Raw genomic sequence first — 15,325 nt, 5'->3', positions numbered from 1 at the left:
ATAATATCCTGCATAAATAATAATTCCAACACCTTGGCAAAGGCTTTCTCAAAGTCCAAGTACAGTATATCCACTGGGATCAGCCTTGTCCAGATGTTTGTTGACCCCCTCAGATAATTCTAATAGACTGGTGAGGCATGATTTCCCTTTATAAAAGCCACGTTGCCTCTTCTGAACATATTGTGTTCATCTATGTATCTGATAATTCTGTTCCATACTATAATTTCAACCACCTTGCCTGATACTGAAGTTAAGCTTATCGGCCTGTAATGAACAGGATTGCCTCTGGAGCCTCTTTTAAAAATCAGAGTTACATTAGCTACCCTCCAGTCATCTGGTATAGAGCCTGATTTAAGAGATAAGGTACATTTCCACAGTTAGTAGTTCTGCAATTTCACATTTGAGTTCCTTCAGAACTCTTGGGTGAATACTTATAACTGTTTACTTTATCCATTTGTTCCAAAACGTCCTCTGACACCTTGATCTGGAACAGTTCCCCACTTGTGTCACCTGAAAAGAAAAGCACAAGTGTGGGAACCTCCCTCACAGCCTCTGCAGTGAACACCCTGCAAAGAATTCATTTATCTTCTATGCAATGGCGTAGTCCGGCCTAGTCTTCCTTGATACTCCTTTAGCACTTTAATCATCCAGTGGCACCACTGATTGTTTGGCAGGCTTCCTGCTCTGATGTATTTATTTTATTTTATTTTGCTGTTAGTTTGTGTCTTTTGCCAGTTGCTCTTCACATTGTTTTTTTGCCTGCCTAATTATACTTTTGCACTTAACTTGCCAATGTTATGTTCCTTTCTATTTTCCTCAGTAGGATTTGACTTCCAATTTTTAAAGGAGAGATAGGTAAGAGTTTTATAAGTGTTACAGAAGTAATAGTGAGATTTGGAAATTGACATTCCAGTAGAATCACAGAGCAGGTATTTCATGTAATAAAAGTTTCACAGGTATTTTCAGTTATTTTGAATAAAAAGGGTCGAGTTGTTTTTGGGGTGTTTTTAGGGTTGGAGGAAGCTCCACCACCCCATTAATAAAAGAACTTGGCTTACAGAAACAAGAAGAGAGATTCCACTAGTTGTGAGCACAGAAAGCCCTTTTGAAAAATTCACCTTGCTTTGTTCTACTAGAGGTTATTCAAGCTTGAGAGAATATTTCTGGTGCGTTAATACAAAAGGATTTCACTTTGTCTTCTAATCTAAACATCACAAACAATTATCTCCGGGGATGAAAATGCACTTAGGGCCCAGAGCAACCTCAACTCCGCCCCCTGGTGCATATGTACTAATACTGCAATAGAGTCTTATGATGATCATATAAAATGCAATATACAGTACGCTGTACACACATTCATAGGCAGTAATCAAGTTAAAGACAAAATCTGAATAAACCGAGGGAAGAGCACTGCACTGAGGTTCTTTTACAAATTGTACTGGAACTGCACTGCAAATTAGGTCAAAGCTTAAATAATAATACAAAATGCCACATACCTAAAGCTCTGTGCAGCTCAAAAGCTGGTCTTTCACCCACACACGTTGAACCAATAAAAGATATTACTTCACCCAGCGTGGCTCTCTAATATACATAAAGCTACAGTTTTAGAAAAATACAGGTTTTAATATAGTACCGGAAGAGAACACATTTTGCAGTATTGTGTGGTCATAAAATACATATCTACTACACACAGCAACTTTTTTCCTCAAAGGTTTACAAAGTACATTCTTTGCGTGTGACTTGTAATCACTTTATTTAATATAAAAACACAGTCATATCTAGGGTGGAGTGTGGCAGCTGCTTAACTGCAAACAGTAATAAATTCAACCACTTAGGTGAGGAAGTAAAGGCCATGTTGAATAGCCATTAGCGCACTATACCGACAGTCAGACTGCATTATCCCCAGTTCAGTCACTAATCTCTCGGGATCTGTTTCCCCATCTGTAAAATGAGTATAATAATATTACCTGTCTCACAAGGGTGTTTGTAGGCTTTGGGCCCCATCCTGTACACACAGAGCATGCAAAGCTCCTAATGCAGAGGAAATGCCATACACACAGGGCTCACAGGATGGGCCCTTAGTTAATGCTTTAAAGAAATTTGGATGGAATCATCTGAAGAGCTCAAGTGACTCAGGAACACAATACCCACTGAAAGTCACTTGGGCTCTTGTGAAAATCTCACATTTTGGGACCCTCAGATGTAAACTGAGCAAACACAGTAACATGCACTGAGTGCCCTAACTGACCAAAAAGTGGCTATAATTACAAACAAAACAAAACAATACCACCATGAAGACTATCACGTTTGCAAAAACAATTCAACTCGATTGTAACCTTATGTGCTGGATTATGCAATAGAAGAGTTTTGTACTCTCTTCAATGCCACAACCAGAACGATGCATTCTGGAGTATCTGCAGTGAACCTGGAACCACCCAGCAGAATGTACAGATTTTCTTTGTATGTTAAAGTTTAGACTTATGTGATGATTACCACCCCATGCCTGGCTACATTCCTCCCCCAGCCCACACACACAAAAGTGTCTAGGGTGATTAGCATGTATTTCTATGCTTGGCTCAATTTTCAGGTTTCCTTTGCAAATCACCTTTAACTGGATTTAGCGTGTGTGGGTTAGAAGGAGACTGATCAGAAGAGAGGACTCTCATGAAAGGAATAATCATACAACGGGGGGAGGGAAATATCACCCTATTATGTTCAAGAACAGGTTTCAGAGTAACAGCCATGTTAGTCTGTATTCGCAAAAAGAAAAGGAGGACTTGTGGCACCTTAGAGACTAACCAATTTATCTGAGCATGAGCTTTCGTGAGCTACAGCTCACTATGTTCAAGAAGCTATTTTTGTTTTTACACTGGGAAAAATGAGTTACACACCACCCCTTATTAGTAAAATAAAATGAAATCTACATGTAGTCCAACTGCTGGATTTTTAATATAAATACTGGGCTCAAAGTACAAGCAAACATGAGAAATAAAACACTTAAGTTTCTACTTTTTTTAACTCTACCCTAAAATATCAAAATTGCTATCTTATACTGACACCCAGAGGAATAAAATTTAACTGCATTCCCTCCCTTATACAGTGGCTAAAAATTCACAGCAAGCACCTTTCCTAAAGTAACTTTAAAAATGTGAGTCTTAACAAAAACACCCAAATTGCATATTCTGAGATTCCCTATATTCCAGTCACACCATAGTCTCCCCTCCCATTTTAGTTTTATTGTTTTTTGTTTATGAATATAATCAGAGTGATGTAGCATGACAGTATACAGAGTGTACTTTTTCAAACATGTCTTTTCAGTAGGGTTGGTTTTTTTAAATGTTTAACTTCCAAATCAGATATTTTGGCATTTCAGCCCCACAACATTCATGGTTGAGACAGGGACTGACAGGTGCTACTCTAATGCAGGAGGTGTAGCACTAAAAGCAGTAATAAGCTGGCATTCTCTGAGGTTCCAGCAAGGGGTGGAAAAATGATGGGGGAGGAAAGAGAGAAACGCAAATCCATTGTGAACAGATTGTGTATGTGGTAGAGACAGCCGTGCTGCTACCCCAAGAGTCCTCATATTTGTGATCCCACCCTTCCCTCTCAATTTGCACCTCAAACCGTTAGGGAAGGCTGAGATATATTGCATGGCAATATCTGAATACAGATGATATTCAGCTGTATGTCCACTTAGATTCTAAAATCTCTGTACTCTCCCACATGATAAAGGGTCTGGGAGAAAGGTGAACTGTTTGTGACTCAATCCAGATAAAATGGAGATTATGCTTGTTCGTGGTGGGAAGTGTTTAAGTGATAGCAGACACTGCCTCTGTACATTTAAGGGTGTATGTCTTCTGTTTACCAGACTGGGGACTACTGGATTCTCAAGTAGTAGCACTGGCCCACAGTGCACATCCATGACTAAATTAGAAGACTGCATCCACTCCGGCCGCTGAATTGATCATCTCTGCCTGTTACCTCTTGGCTAGACTACTGCAATGTGCTCCATTTATGGTTGCCGTTGAAGTCGACCAGAAAGTTACAACTGGTACAAAATACTACTGCCCACTTCCTGAGCAAGGGCAAGTGGCTGGGAGTTCAGGAAACCATATTTGATCCCAAGTGTTGTTCATTTTCAGGTACAATTCAATCCATTTATGTCAATCTTTAAAGCCCTAAATGGTTTACAACTCCACTACCTGAGAACTCAGCCTATCATCCTACACTCCACTACAACAGTTAAGAGCAACTGAAGGCTTTTGGATAACAGTTCTTGAGGTTCAAATATTACAGACTCAGCAACCCGGCTCTCAGAGGTGGGCTGCTGTGTCCATAATTTGCTCCATTAGATGTTCCACCAGTGCCAGAGTGCAAGAAGCTTTTGTCTGATATTCTAATGCACTGAGAATAAGTTTGGATACTTTATATGCTTTTTAAAAAGTTTCTGAATAACTGTTTATAGCTATTACAGAAAAACAACGCTTTTCAAAAGAAAAACAAGAACTGCAAATTAAAGGGAGTTGGAGGGAGATGAGATTTCCAATGTTTATACCTTTGCCATCTTTTGGTTCATCAAAGATAATTAACTGGCATTTCTAACTTTTCAATGATATTTTCTGACTAATGCCAAGGGAAAGTATTTTCCATACTGCACGGGGTACTTATTGAAAAGGGAAAAGGCAACATCTCTACAAGCTGTCTCTTCTACCTCTAAGGGGGAAAGGAGAGATCAGTCCCCACGCCCACTCAAGATTTGTCCTCTTTATTGAGGCTGTCACCACCACCTAGGGTGACTAGATAGCAAGTGTAAAAAATCAGGACGGGGATGGGGGGGGTAATAGGTGCCTATATAAGAAAAAGCCCCCCACCCTCCGTCCCTATAAAATCAGGACATCTGGTCACCCTTCCACCACCAACAGCCAGTGACAACTGCAATGGTGATTTTTATTCTGTGGATGTTTTCCCACTGAACAGAGATGAAACCATTTCATTTCATGTAAGGATTGGTGTGTACAGCCCTGCAAATCTGGGGATATCTGCATCTGCAAATGTGGCTATCCACAGACCATTTTTGCAGATCAGATGCGGATACAAATTTTGTATCTGCTCAGGGCCCTACTGATGTGATCTATGAATAAATTTAATTTAGTTTCCATGGGACATTCTTCCCTGATGCATAGTTTTAACTCTAATTCCATTCAGTTTTTAGGGACATCACACTTTTCACTTTCTGAAATGCCTTATACTGTACTCTTTATAAACACATTTTTAGTGTGTGTGGGGGGGAGAGGGTTATGTGTAGATCATTTTCTGAAATCCTAAAACTACCTCAGTTTCCCCAGTGAGTCAGGGATTGGGAAACTGCTGCTCTAATATACAAGGCAACCCTCTCAGCAGCATACTTTGAGGTGACAAGCTGCCCGTGTTAAAGATGGCTTGCTAAGAGAAAGCGTAAATTAATGCCCTTTTTGCTTGTTTTGATGTGTAAAGGCCTAAAAGGGGTGTGGGGCTTGGGCTTTTTTTTTCTTAAATCTTAGAAATATCAGTAGTGTCAACTTTTTTTCTGGTGGGCTCAGCTGTTTATTGTGAACTTTCTTAGCCTTCAGTTGAAGGTTCATATGTTCGTCAGCTACCAGAATATGTCAAAATTAGAAGTGGGGTTATAGAGTTGCGTGGATGCTTCTGTGAAGGGGTGTGAATTTTCTGTAATATTTTGTATGAATACTGTGCTGCATGGTTAACTAGATGGTGGGCAAAAAGGTTGTTTACTCTTTACAGAGACCCAGAGATAGAGGTGTAGCTGATGCCTAGCTTCTCTGGGGCCTGAGGCCCCTTGCCCACGGAGAGTCTGAGAAGACATCCAGGCACCTGGAGTGGCCATTATTTGGTACTTAGCAACTGATGACCATGGATGGCCCACCCCTCCACAGGAAGCCAGCTGTGTTTGACCAGCTAGAGAACAAAGGGCTGAGGAGGAGGGACAGGTGACAGTGGTTGTCCAGGGACAAGAACAAAGGTGTCCAACTCAGGTGGACTTGCTGAACGGAACTCACACTGAAGAAGGGGTGCTGAAGGCTCCAGGGTTCAGTCCCAGGATGTGGTGAAACACCCGTGAAAGAGTGTAACCCTAAGGGGCTCTGGCAAACTGAGGGGGTCCTCCCCGGAACTGTTCAAGAGCATGGGACCTGTAGATGCAGGACAGCTTCTCATTGCAGTTTTTGCAAGATGTAGTTTGTAGTGCATGCAGATTGAAACATCCTACTCTCATGTCAACCACGGACACAATTCCCATAATAGTCCAAATAGTAATTGAAACTGAAGGCACATTTGGGAAATCTAGATAAACATGTAGTTTGTCCTATATTAAGCTTTCTGTGAATTTTAACTGCTTTTTGGGAGGTCAAGAATGTGAAGAGACAAAGCAACTGAATCAACATACAAAGAATTTAGGTACTTAATTTCCATTAGTCTTCACAAGAAGAAATCTTCCATCAATGTGTATTTACATTGTGGGTGAGATGTTTCCTTCCTAAATTCCTGCCCCCGCCCCCCCAGCTGTTTTAAACTTATCTTCAGTTGCTTTGTCATTGTGCCTTCATCTGTACCACTCTGTCAAGTTTCAAATTTTATTCCTCCACCCCTTTTGCTTCATAATGTTAGTTCATCTCTATCATGTTCCTTTCTAGAACGTCTTTCCTTCCACATATTAATCTCATTGCTATCTTGTCACTACTTTCCATTTCCGTGCAGATCCTACGCTTTCCTCCAAACTTTCCACGATGCAGTGGCTTGACACTTACCACAATCTGCATATTCACTACCTCTCACACAGAGCAAGGAAGCAGATTAGTGTAGGGTTCAAGCTGATGCAAGTCTGGAAGTATAGAATACAGTGGAGGATCCATTAGGAAAGGGAATGAAGGGAAAAAAGAGGCAACAAGTAACATTAGCCAACTGGTAACTGAGGTCCGAGAACAGAACTGCCTTCACCTCAAGCAATAAAATTCAAATGCTGCTTATAGGAATTCATAATGGGGACTAAACTCTTGGCATTTTTAAGGATAACTTTCTCAAGTCAGTCAGTTTCCAGGGTTGTCAGATAGACTGGTACCTTTAATTAGTATTACATTCACTTCAACATGCAGTAACATTTTGATTTCATTGAAAGCATTGACAAATTTTGCCATTGACTGCACTGAGGGTCAGGATTCCACCCCAAGATTTTTTATTTTACTTTTAAAATCTTAGTAATGACTTGATTTAAAGCAAGTCACTGCTGTTTGCAAGGTCAAAACAAGAAAAACTTATATTTACAACCCTATCAAATGATCATAATGGCTGTTGTATTATAAAATTGACAATTGTTACATTTGTAATGGTAAAAGTTAGAATGGTTCTATGTCCATCCAAAATTTATAGTTTCAAGGCCCAAGTTCTATCCTCAGTCAGCAAGCATAATTCCCATCAACTTTAGTGGGGGTTACAGCAGGGTGCAGTGAATTAAATCAAAGTAATTTAAATAAGATGTTCATTTAAAATCATGCTTACAAACAGAAAACCTTGATTTAAATCACTGATTTGAATCTTATTTTGCATTTGTTATTTTCCAAAAAAAGTACATCAAATATAGCCTTTACACTAAATACTTTTTGCCAACTAGGTGGCTACAGTATATGTATATATTTAAACAATTATATAGCTTAACATACATTTATTCAGTCTTAAGTTTTACATTTACTACGTTTTTTTTTTTACTACAAGATAATAGTTGTCTTTTTTACTCAGGATTTGTTTCAGGATGTATCTAGATGGAAACTGGAATTCAATTAAATATGTACAAAACCACATTTAAAATTTTTATTAAAATGAAAGTACCTTCATATGTTCTGTTTATCAAGGCAAGTTTTGCATTTAAAACGGATCAAACAAAGAAAGTATTAACTCACTTACTACAGGTGACAGATTGTTTCTGATTGCCATGGAACAGACTTTCAGATAGTCAGATGCCTAAAGATGCAGATAGGCACTTTTGAAAATCCAAGTAGGTACCTAAGAAGGTTAGGTGTCTTGAAAATCCCACTAAGCATTTATCTGCATTTTTAAGTGTGTAATATCTTTGAAAATCTGGCTCAATGTCCAAGTTTTTAGAATTAGTAGATCTCATCCTCTCCCTACTTATTCATTTATTCTTAGATTGGAAGAGGAAAACAAGCCTTCCTGCATTCTTAACTCTCAGTTTCTCACCTATGAATAAACTCGTCCAAATGAAGAAATTCTCTCTGCACCTGCTTGACAAACTGAAACCAAAAGTAATCAAGGCAAAAGCTTTTCTGCACAACAGAAACAGAGGAAATATATAAATACCAGTATCCATTGTAAAGAAAAAACAACACAGCAGAACCCCTATTTTACACCAACTAATTTCATAGATTTTCATAGAATACCAGGGTTGGAAGGGACCTCAGGAGGTCATCTAGTCCAACCCCCTGCTCAAAGCAGGACTAATCCCCAATTTTTGCCCCAGATCCCAAATGGCCTCCTCAAGGATTGAACTCACAACCCTGGGTTTAGCAGGCCAATGCTCAAACCACTGAGCTATCCCCAATTGGTGACTGAGTTCATAAAAGTAAAAGAGTGAATAAAACTGAACATCACTAAAGTACAGTAGGTACGGTGCATGAAACTGTAGTATGGTGCACTGCATTGATTTCTTCTTGTCCTTCAAACCATTCCAAAGTGATTTCCAAAGCGCTGAAGGCATGGGAATATGAAGGGATGTCAACATGTTTTCATTGATATCAATTTCATTGTGTGATTCCTCCCCCTTGCTAAGGAAAAATATTCCACATAAGTCATCATTTGTAAGATTAGTGTTTAAAACTGAGGTTCTACTATAGATACTTAATGCAGTACATGACATTGCAACATTTATAGAACTTGAGTTAACCTCAAAAGTTAAAGATTTTTGTCTTTTCCGTTCTGTATATAATTAGAAAAGCAGCATCTTTTAACATTACAATTTGAGGAGGGCTCATTGAGCCAGCACATTTTTTACATAAATGATTTTAATAGATTATAGTACAGTTAGGGCTGACCATAAGTTGTCAACCTCAAAATTAATTTTAACCAGATTTTGAAAATAAAAATTCTGATGTATTTTTTAAATGAAGGGGGCCAGGGAGAGGGTGACACTCAGATACAATTGGGGGGTTGAAGTAGTGATTTTTAATAATAGTTGTAACACTTATATAAAGTGGAAAGCAGTAGGAAGAGGGAGGCCTTCTCAGTATTAGTGCATGACCCCATGACCCACTGGAGATCTCAGGACCGATTATACCCATCACTCCTAATCTTTATATTTGCTTTGGGCTCAACCAGTCCTGTCTCAGCATCTGGGGTTTAACTCAGCAGCAAAACTCTGCAAGAAACATCTAGGACTGGAAAGTCCTTTCCTTTGGGAATTGCCTGTGAACATATTGAGGGTCCTCTGAGGTAAGTGAAAGGGGTGCCTGGATATCTAGTCTTTTACAGGAGGAACTCTGGGTTTAACTGTGTAGACTGGCACTTGGGAAAGATCCTATGTTTATCCTTTAATTCATAGGACTAAGATTATCTAGCTTCAGCAGTGATAACACTTGTTATCCACCCTGAGTTTCACACAATTATGAAATGGTAATACTGTATTTTGCAAGCCATCAGTAACATGCTTGCCTTGAGATTACTATTAACTATAGCATGAACAACAGATTACGCAACTGTATGTGGACAACAGAATGTAAGAACAGGCATTCTTGGTCTGACCAATGGTCCATCTAGCCTGGTATCCTGTCTTCTGACAGAGTGCCAGATGCTTCAGAGGGAATGAACAGAACAGGGCAATTTTGAGTGATCCATCTCTTGTTGCCCAGTCCCAAAGTCTGGCAGTTGAAGGTTTAGGGACACCCCGATCATAGGGTTGTGTCCTTAACCATGTTGGCTAATAGCCATTGATGGACCTATTCATCAAACTCATTAATTATTTTTGAACCCAGTTGTAAGTTTGGCCTTCACAACTGCCCCAGCAACAAGTTGTGTAAATTACTTTTGTTGTTGTTTATAAACCTACTGCCTATTAATTTCATCAGGTGAGCCCTAGTTCTTTACCCCTTCACATAACACTTCCATATTCACTTTCTCCATACCATACATGCTTTTACAGACCTGTCATATCTTCCCCCTTCCCAGTCATCTTCTAAACTGAACAGTCCAGTCTTTTTAATCTCTCCTCTTATGGAAGGTGTTCTATACCCCATATCATTTGTTGCCCTTCTTTGTACTTTTGCCCATTCTAATATCTTCTTTGAGATATGTAGTGTTCAAGGTGTGGGTGTACCAAGGATTAATATAGTGGCATCAGGATATTTGCTTTCTTATCTATCCCTTTCCTAATATTGCTAGCTTTTTTGACTGCCACTGCACGTTAACAGGGAACTAGCCACTATGACTCCAAGATCTCTTTCTGGAGTGGTAACAGCTAATCAAGACCGCATCATTTTGTATGTATAGTTGGGATTGTGTTTTCCAGTGTGCATGAGAAGCAGGGGGAAAACAAAAATGGAAGAGGGAACCAAGGGAGAAAATGGAAGGAGGCCAAAAAGGATGGGTCTTACAGTAACAGGGAAACAAAAAGATTGTAAAAATCACAAAACTACTCAGGTGCAGTAACAGACTCTGAAATAATTAAAAACCAATTAGGATTTCACATTCACTCTTCTTGTTAAGTGTTCTCTTAAAAATAATACAGTAAGGTGTCTCTGTAACAGAAGATTTTAAAATGTGTCTAAATTTTTGCAAAGCTGCACTTAAAATACTGATTATGTTAATACAGTACACTTATATAACTACTTTCTCCAAAGTTGGAGCAAGGTGGAAAGTTCCATTTATTTGTTAATGTTACAACCAAGTTTGTTTTTCCTTTTATCTAAGTCAGTAAAACCGTGTACTGTTCATTATTTTACCAACCACCAAATGGCTGGTAGCAGCTCCCAATATATATAAAAGGAAAGATCTATCCCAAGGAGCTTAAACACTCATTTCAGACAAGCCACAACAAGAGGGTATAAAGAGAAAGGAAAAGAAGAAGAGGAAAAAAGAGACAATGGCATCACCACCATTATTACTTGGCTGCTAAGCTAATGATGAATCACAGTCCGACATAACAGATTTTTTTAAGCATGAGATAAATGGGAAGAATGAATAAATATAAGAGTTAAATGGAGAGTTTCTTGCAGAAGGTGGTGTTTGGGAGGGATTTAAAAGAGAAAAAAAAGACAGTGACTTCACATACTAGTTCAGGAAGGACATTCTTCATTCACATCTTTCCTGAAAATTCATCCTTTTCTTTCTGTGCAGACAGCCAGGCCCTTATCTTCCATCATGATTACAGTAACTCCATCTCTGGCCTTCCTAGCAGCCACATCATCCTTCCCCAGTCCATGCAGAATGCAGCCGCTAAGATCTTTTTTTTTTGTCTGCTGCTCTGACCACATCTCACACACATGCTACTTTGAATCATTCTTGTTACTCCTCCTGTTTTACCACATCAAAATGAAGGTGAGGACAAGAAGCTTAAAGTTCCTTCATAGCTCCACATCACCTTACTTGAGCACTTGCCTCATATCACGTCCCACTCACATCAGTGATGCCAGCCTTAAGACGCTGACAAACAACTGTTTCTTCTCCACACTGTTCTGTCTTCATGGATCAGTTCAGGGAGGGCACTCCATGTGTCACTACAGTTTTCTTTCTAATCCTCCTCAAGGCTGATCTCTTAACAGTGATGCCTATAAGAACCCATCCAGTTAATGATGATCAGTCAGGTAACAACTGAGGACAATTTGCTCTTTATTTATAATATATCTATATATAAAATTGCATATATTTGACTATTTTTTCTCTTCCCTACCCATTGCATGTGTCTTGTCATCTTACATAAGAAATCCCTCTGTATTTGTACAGCACACAGCACAATGGTGGCCTGATTCTGACTGGGACCTCTGGGCATTGCTACAATACAAGTGCTATGTAATTTAGGCCTCAGCACGACAGGGAATGACTGACCATGAATAAGAGGACATTTGAAATGTTAACTGATACTTTTTTCAGGTTTCTTAATGATTCATTTATCTTTCACCAAAAAGCATCAAGTGTGAGTTTACTTAGCACATGATCATGCCAAATGCAGGTGCAACGTTGCAGCTGGAACTCTGTCCCCACATGGAACTTCCTTTGATTCTGATTGGGGTCTGCATGGGCACAGGACTGCACCTGCATGGATCATACTGCAGGACTGGAGCCTAATACAAGATGACACAGTCTGTCCACAAAATAGTCATGTTATTTCCTTGTACTCCCTTATCAGTCTGCCTGTATCCATCTGTTGTCTCTGGTCTTCGATTGTAAGCGGTTTGGGGCTGAGACTTTTCGTTCTGTTTGTACAGTAACTAGCACAATGGGGTCCTGGTCCATGAAAAGGGCTGCTCGGCATTATGATAATACAAATAGTAAGAAGGTGTTCCATCAGCTTATACAGCAACCTAAAGCTTTCAGCATTGTTATCCCCCATCTATGCTACAATTTGACCCATCCCAGCTTATTGTAGATAAGGTTTTTAACATTAACTTAAAAATGCTTGCATAAGCAGTTGTGCCATCCAGAGTGGAAGGTGTCTTACTAAAGCCGGTCATTTTCAAATAACTCTCTAAACAATATTTTATTTATTTAGATTTAGGCTGGCCAATTAAAGAAACACCTTTCTCATGCTCTGTGGGCCTTTGACACTGTTCAGCAACTTAGTGTACACGTTAAACAAACATACTGCCATAATTGCCCCCAGTACACAATACGAGAATTATGCACATTCCACATCAGCTAGTACATTTGTAGAAATCATTTTCTAACTCTACAGGTAGTAAGAAGAGAAAGCTAGATTGAATATTTTTGCCTTGACTTTTCATAGCTTTGAGTTAGTAGCTATAATACTCAGAATGCCTTTCCCAGACCTGAGGAAGAGTGCTGTGTAGCTCAAAAGCTTGGCTCTCTCACCAGCAGAAGTTGGTCCAGTAAAAGATATTGCCTCACCCACCTGGTCTCTAATATTAGTTTTATATCATTCTAATTTTTTAATCAAAATGTGATGCAGTACCAAGTCAAATGCCTTCCAGAAGTCCAAGTATGACATCAACACTATTACCTTTATTAACCAAACCTGTAATCTCATAAAAAGATATCAAGTTGGTTTGACAGAATCGATTTTCCATAACCCCATGTTGATTTGCATGAATTACATTACCCTCCTTTAATTCTTTATTAATCAGATCCCATATCAGCTGCTCCATTTATCTTGCCCATGATCAATGTCAGGCTGACAGGTTTATTAGCCAGGTAAACCTGCCCTGCCTTTTTAAAAACTGGCACATTAGCTTTCTTGTATCTTCTTGAACTTCCCCAGTGCTCGAATGCTTATTGAAAACCAATATAATCGTCCTGCAAGTTCCTCAACCATCTCTTTTAAAACTCTGGGATGCAAGTTAGCTGGACCTGCTGATTTAAAAAGTCAAAGGTCACTTCCCTCTCACCCCCCAAAGGAAAGAAGACTTTCAGAGTCCTGACTTCACTGGCAGACTCAGATTTCAAGTGTTAATGGTGAGATTTCTCAGCTCGTAATTGGAAGGATGGAGACACTGAATCCTTATCAAAGGAGTTATTTGACTGAGACACTAGGTGTTAGAAGTCCAGATAAAACCACTTCCTATCCAGATTTCACTTTCTTTCTGTTTGAGATGGCATAATCCTTCTAGTTCTCCAACCAACTATGGTGTCATCCAGACAGTGTAGTAAACACCTCACAGTGTAGTGTTATTTTTCAATAGCAGAGGCAGGGGGGAAACGCCTTTAAGGTATTTTTATGCCTTTTTTACAAAGGAAGAGGCAAAAAGTTTATTTTCCCTTGCTGGCCACCTTTCCAGCAGCCTCTGTCTTTTTGTTCAATTTGTACAGCACCGAGCACAATGGGGGGGGGTCCAAGTCCATGGCTGGGATTTCTCCCCCGCATTGCAAGACAAGCAATGCCTAAGAGCAACAAACAGAAACCCAGCCTGGGTCAGGACCCAGCTGCAAAGGCTAGACCTGCGTTTAAAGCCTCTGCCAGCTTTCCTCCTCTGCCCGCCTACACCTCTGAATTTATCCTTAGATGGCGGGGGCCACGGGAAACGATTCATCCCTGCACAGAAACAGTCTCCGGCCTTTTCTCTTTTTCAATCCGCTTCCAAAGCGGCCAGCGGCTGTTCATGGGGCAAGAGAAAGGCCCGGCGCGCCCGGGCAGCAGGGACAGCGGCCGAGGAGCGCGGGGAGGGCCGGTGCCAAAACCCCCGTTCCAGCCTCACGGGGTGTTTAAACGGCGTGGGGGGGGGGGGGTTAATCCGGAGCGCCCCTGCAGCCAGGGGGCTCGTGCCCGGCGGTGACCGGGAAAGGGGGGGGGGGGGGCGCTCGGGGGTCCCGGGCCCCAGGGAGGCCGCTGGGGTCGGCTGCACCTACCGGCTGCAGGAGGAGGCCGAAGCCGCCCCGATCCCGTCCGGGGTGGTCTCTGTCTCCGCCGCGGGGGAGCGGCCGGGCCGGGCGCTGGTGCTGGCCCTGCTCCGTCTCCTCCTGGGGGGCTTGTCCCCGCACGGGCCGCAGGCGGGGCCGGACCCGCTCGCCATGCCCAGCCGCCTGGCTCCGGGCAGCCCCGGGGGAGGTAGAGGAGGGGCGAGCGGGCGGGGGGGGAGGGGACCGGGCCGGGCCGCTCCAGCGCACTGGTTAATGGCGGCGGCGGGACCGCAGCGGTTTGAAAATGGCGGCGGGCACCCCCCGGGCCAATCAGCGCTGGCGCTGGTTGCTAGGAGACGGCAGGGCGGGCCAGAGGCAGGGCGGCGATCGCCGCGGCGGGGAGGGGGCGGGGCCAGGTGGGGAGCCCTCAGCCACGGGGCGGGGCTGTTTGTGCCGAAAGCCGGGGGAGGGGCAGCTCCGTGCTGCACATGCGCCGTGCGCCCCTGTAGCTCGGGGTGGGGAAACAGAGGCAGAGAGAGGCAGCTCAGGTCTCCTTGTCCCCTGCCCTTCCCCCACCCCGCCCACATTGCCTCAGCTGGCTGGTACCCATGATCCTGCTGCCCCACCAGCCCCACAACCAAGGCTGCTTCTCGGCCAAGGGCTTGATAATAGCCCCCGTGCTTTGGAGCCCACGAGAATTGGGGGCCGGGGTGGGGAATCAGGGGCATGTAATGTGCAGCTGGGAGCCAGCCTGGGT

At 41.9% G+C, this 15,325-nt stretch overlaps 1 protein-coding gene across 1 annotated transcript in view; it reads right to left on the bottom strand.

Annotated features, from left to right (window-relative positions):
• Window positions 1-14,774, bottom strand: part of NET1 (neuroepithelial cell transforming 1) — a 68,437-nt gene extending 53,663 nt beyond the window's left edge. Inside the window, exon 1 of the mRNA XM_037889385.2 lies at window positions 14,578-14,774. Within this exon, the coding sequence (XP_037745313.1) occupies window positions 14,578-14,741 (164 nt within the window). The 5' untranslated portion in view covers window positions 14,742-14,774. The remainder of the gene's footprint in view (window positions 1-14,577) is intronic.
• Between the last annotated feature and the right edge of the window lie 551 nt (window positions 14,775-15,325).

The sequence above is a fragment of the Chelonia mydas genome, chromosome 1 (assembly GCF_015237465.2).
Source record: "Chelonia mydas isolate rCheMyd1 chromosome 1, rCheMyd1.pri.v2, whole genome shotgun sequence".
Taxonomy (NCBI): domain Eukaryota; kingdom Metazoa; phylum Chordata; order Testudines; family Cheloniidae; genus Chelonia; species Chelonia mydas.
The sequence above is the reverse complement of the archived record's forward strand: the minus strand, read 5'-3'. Positions and strand labels throughout refer to the sequence as shown.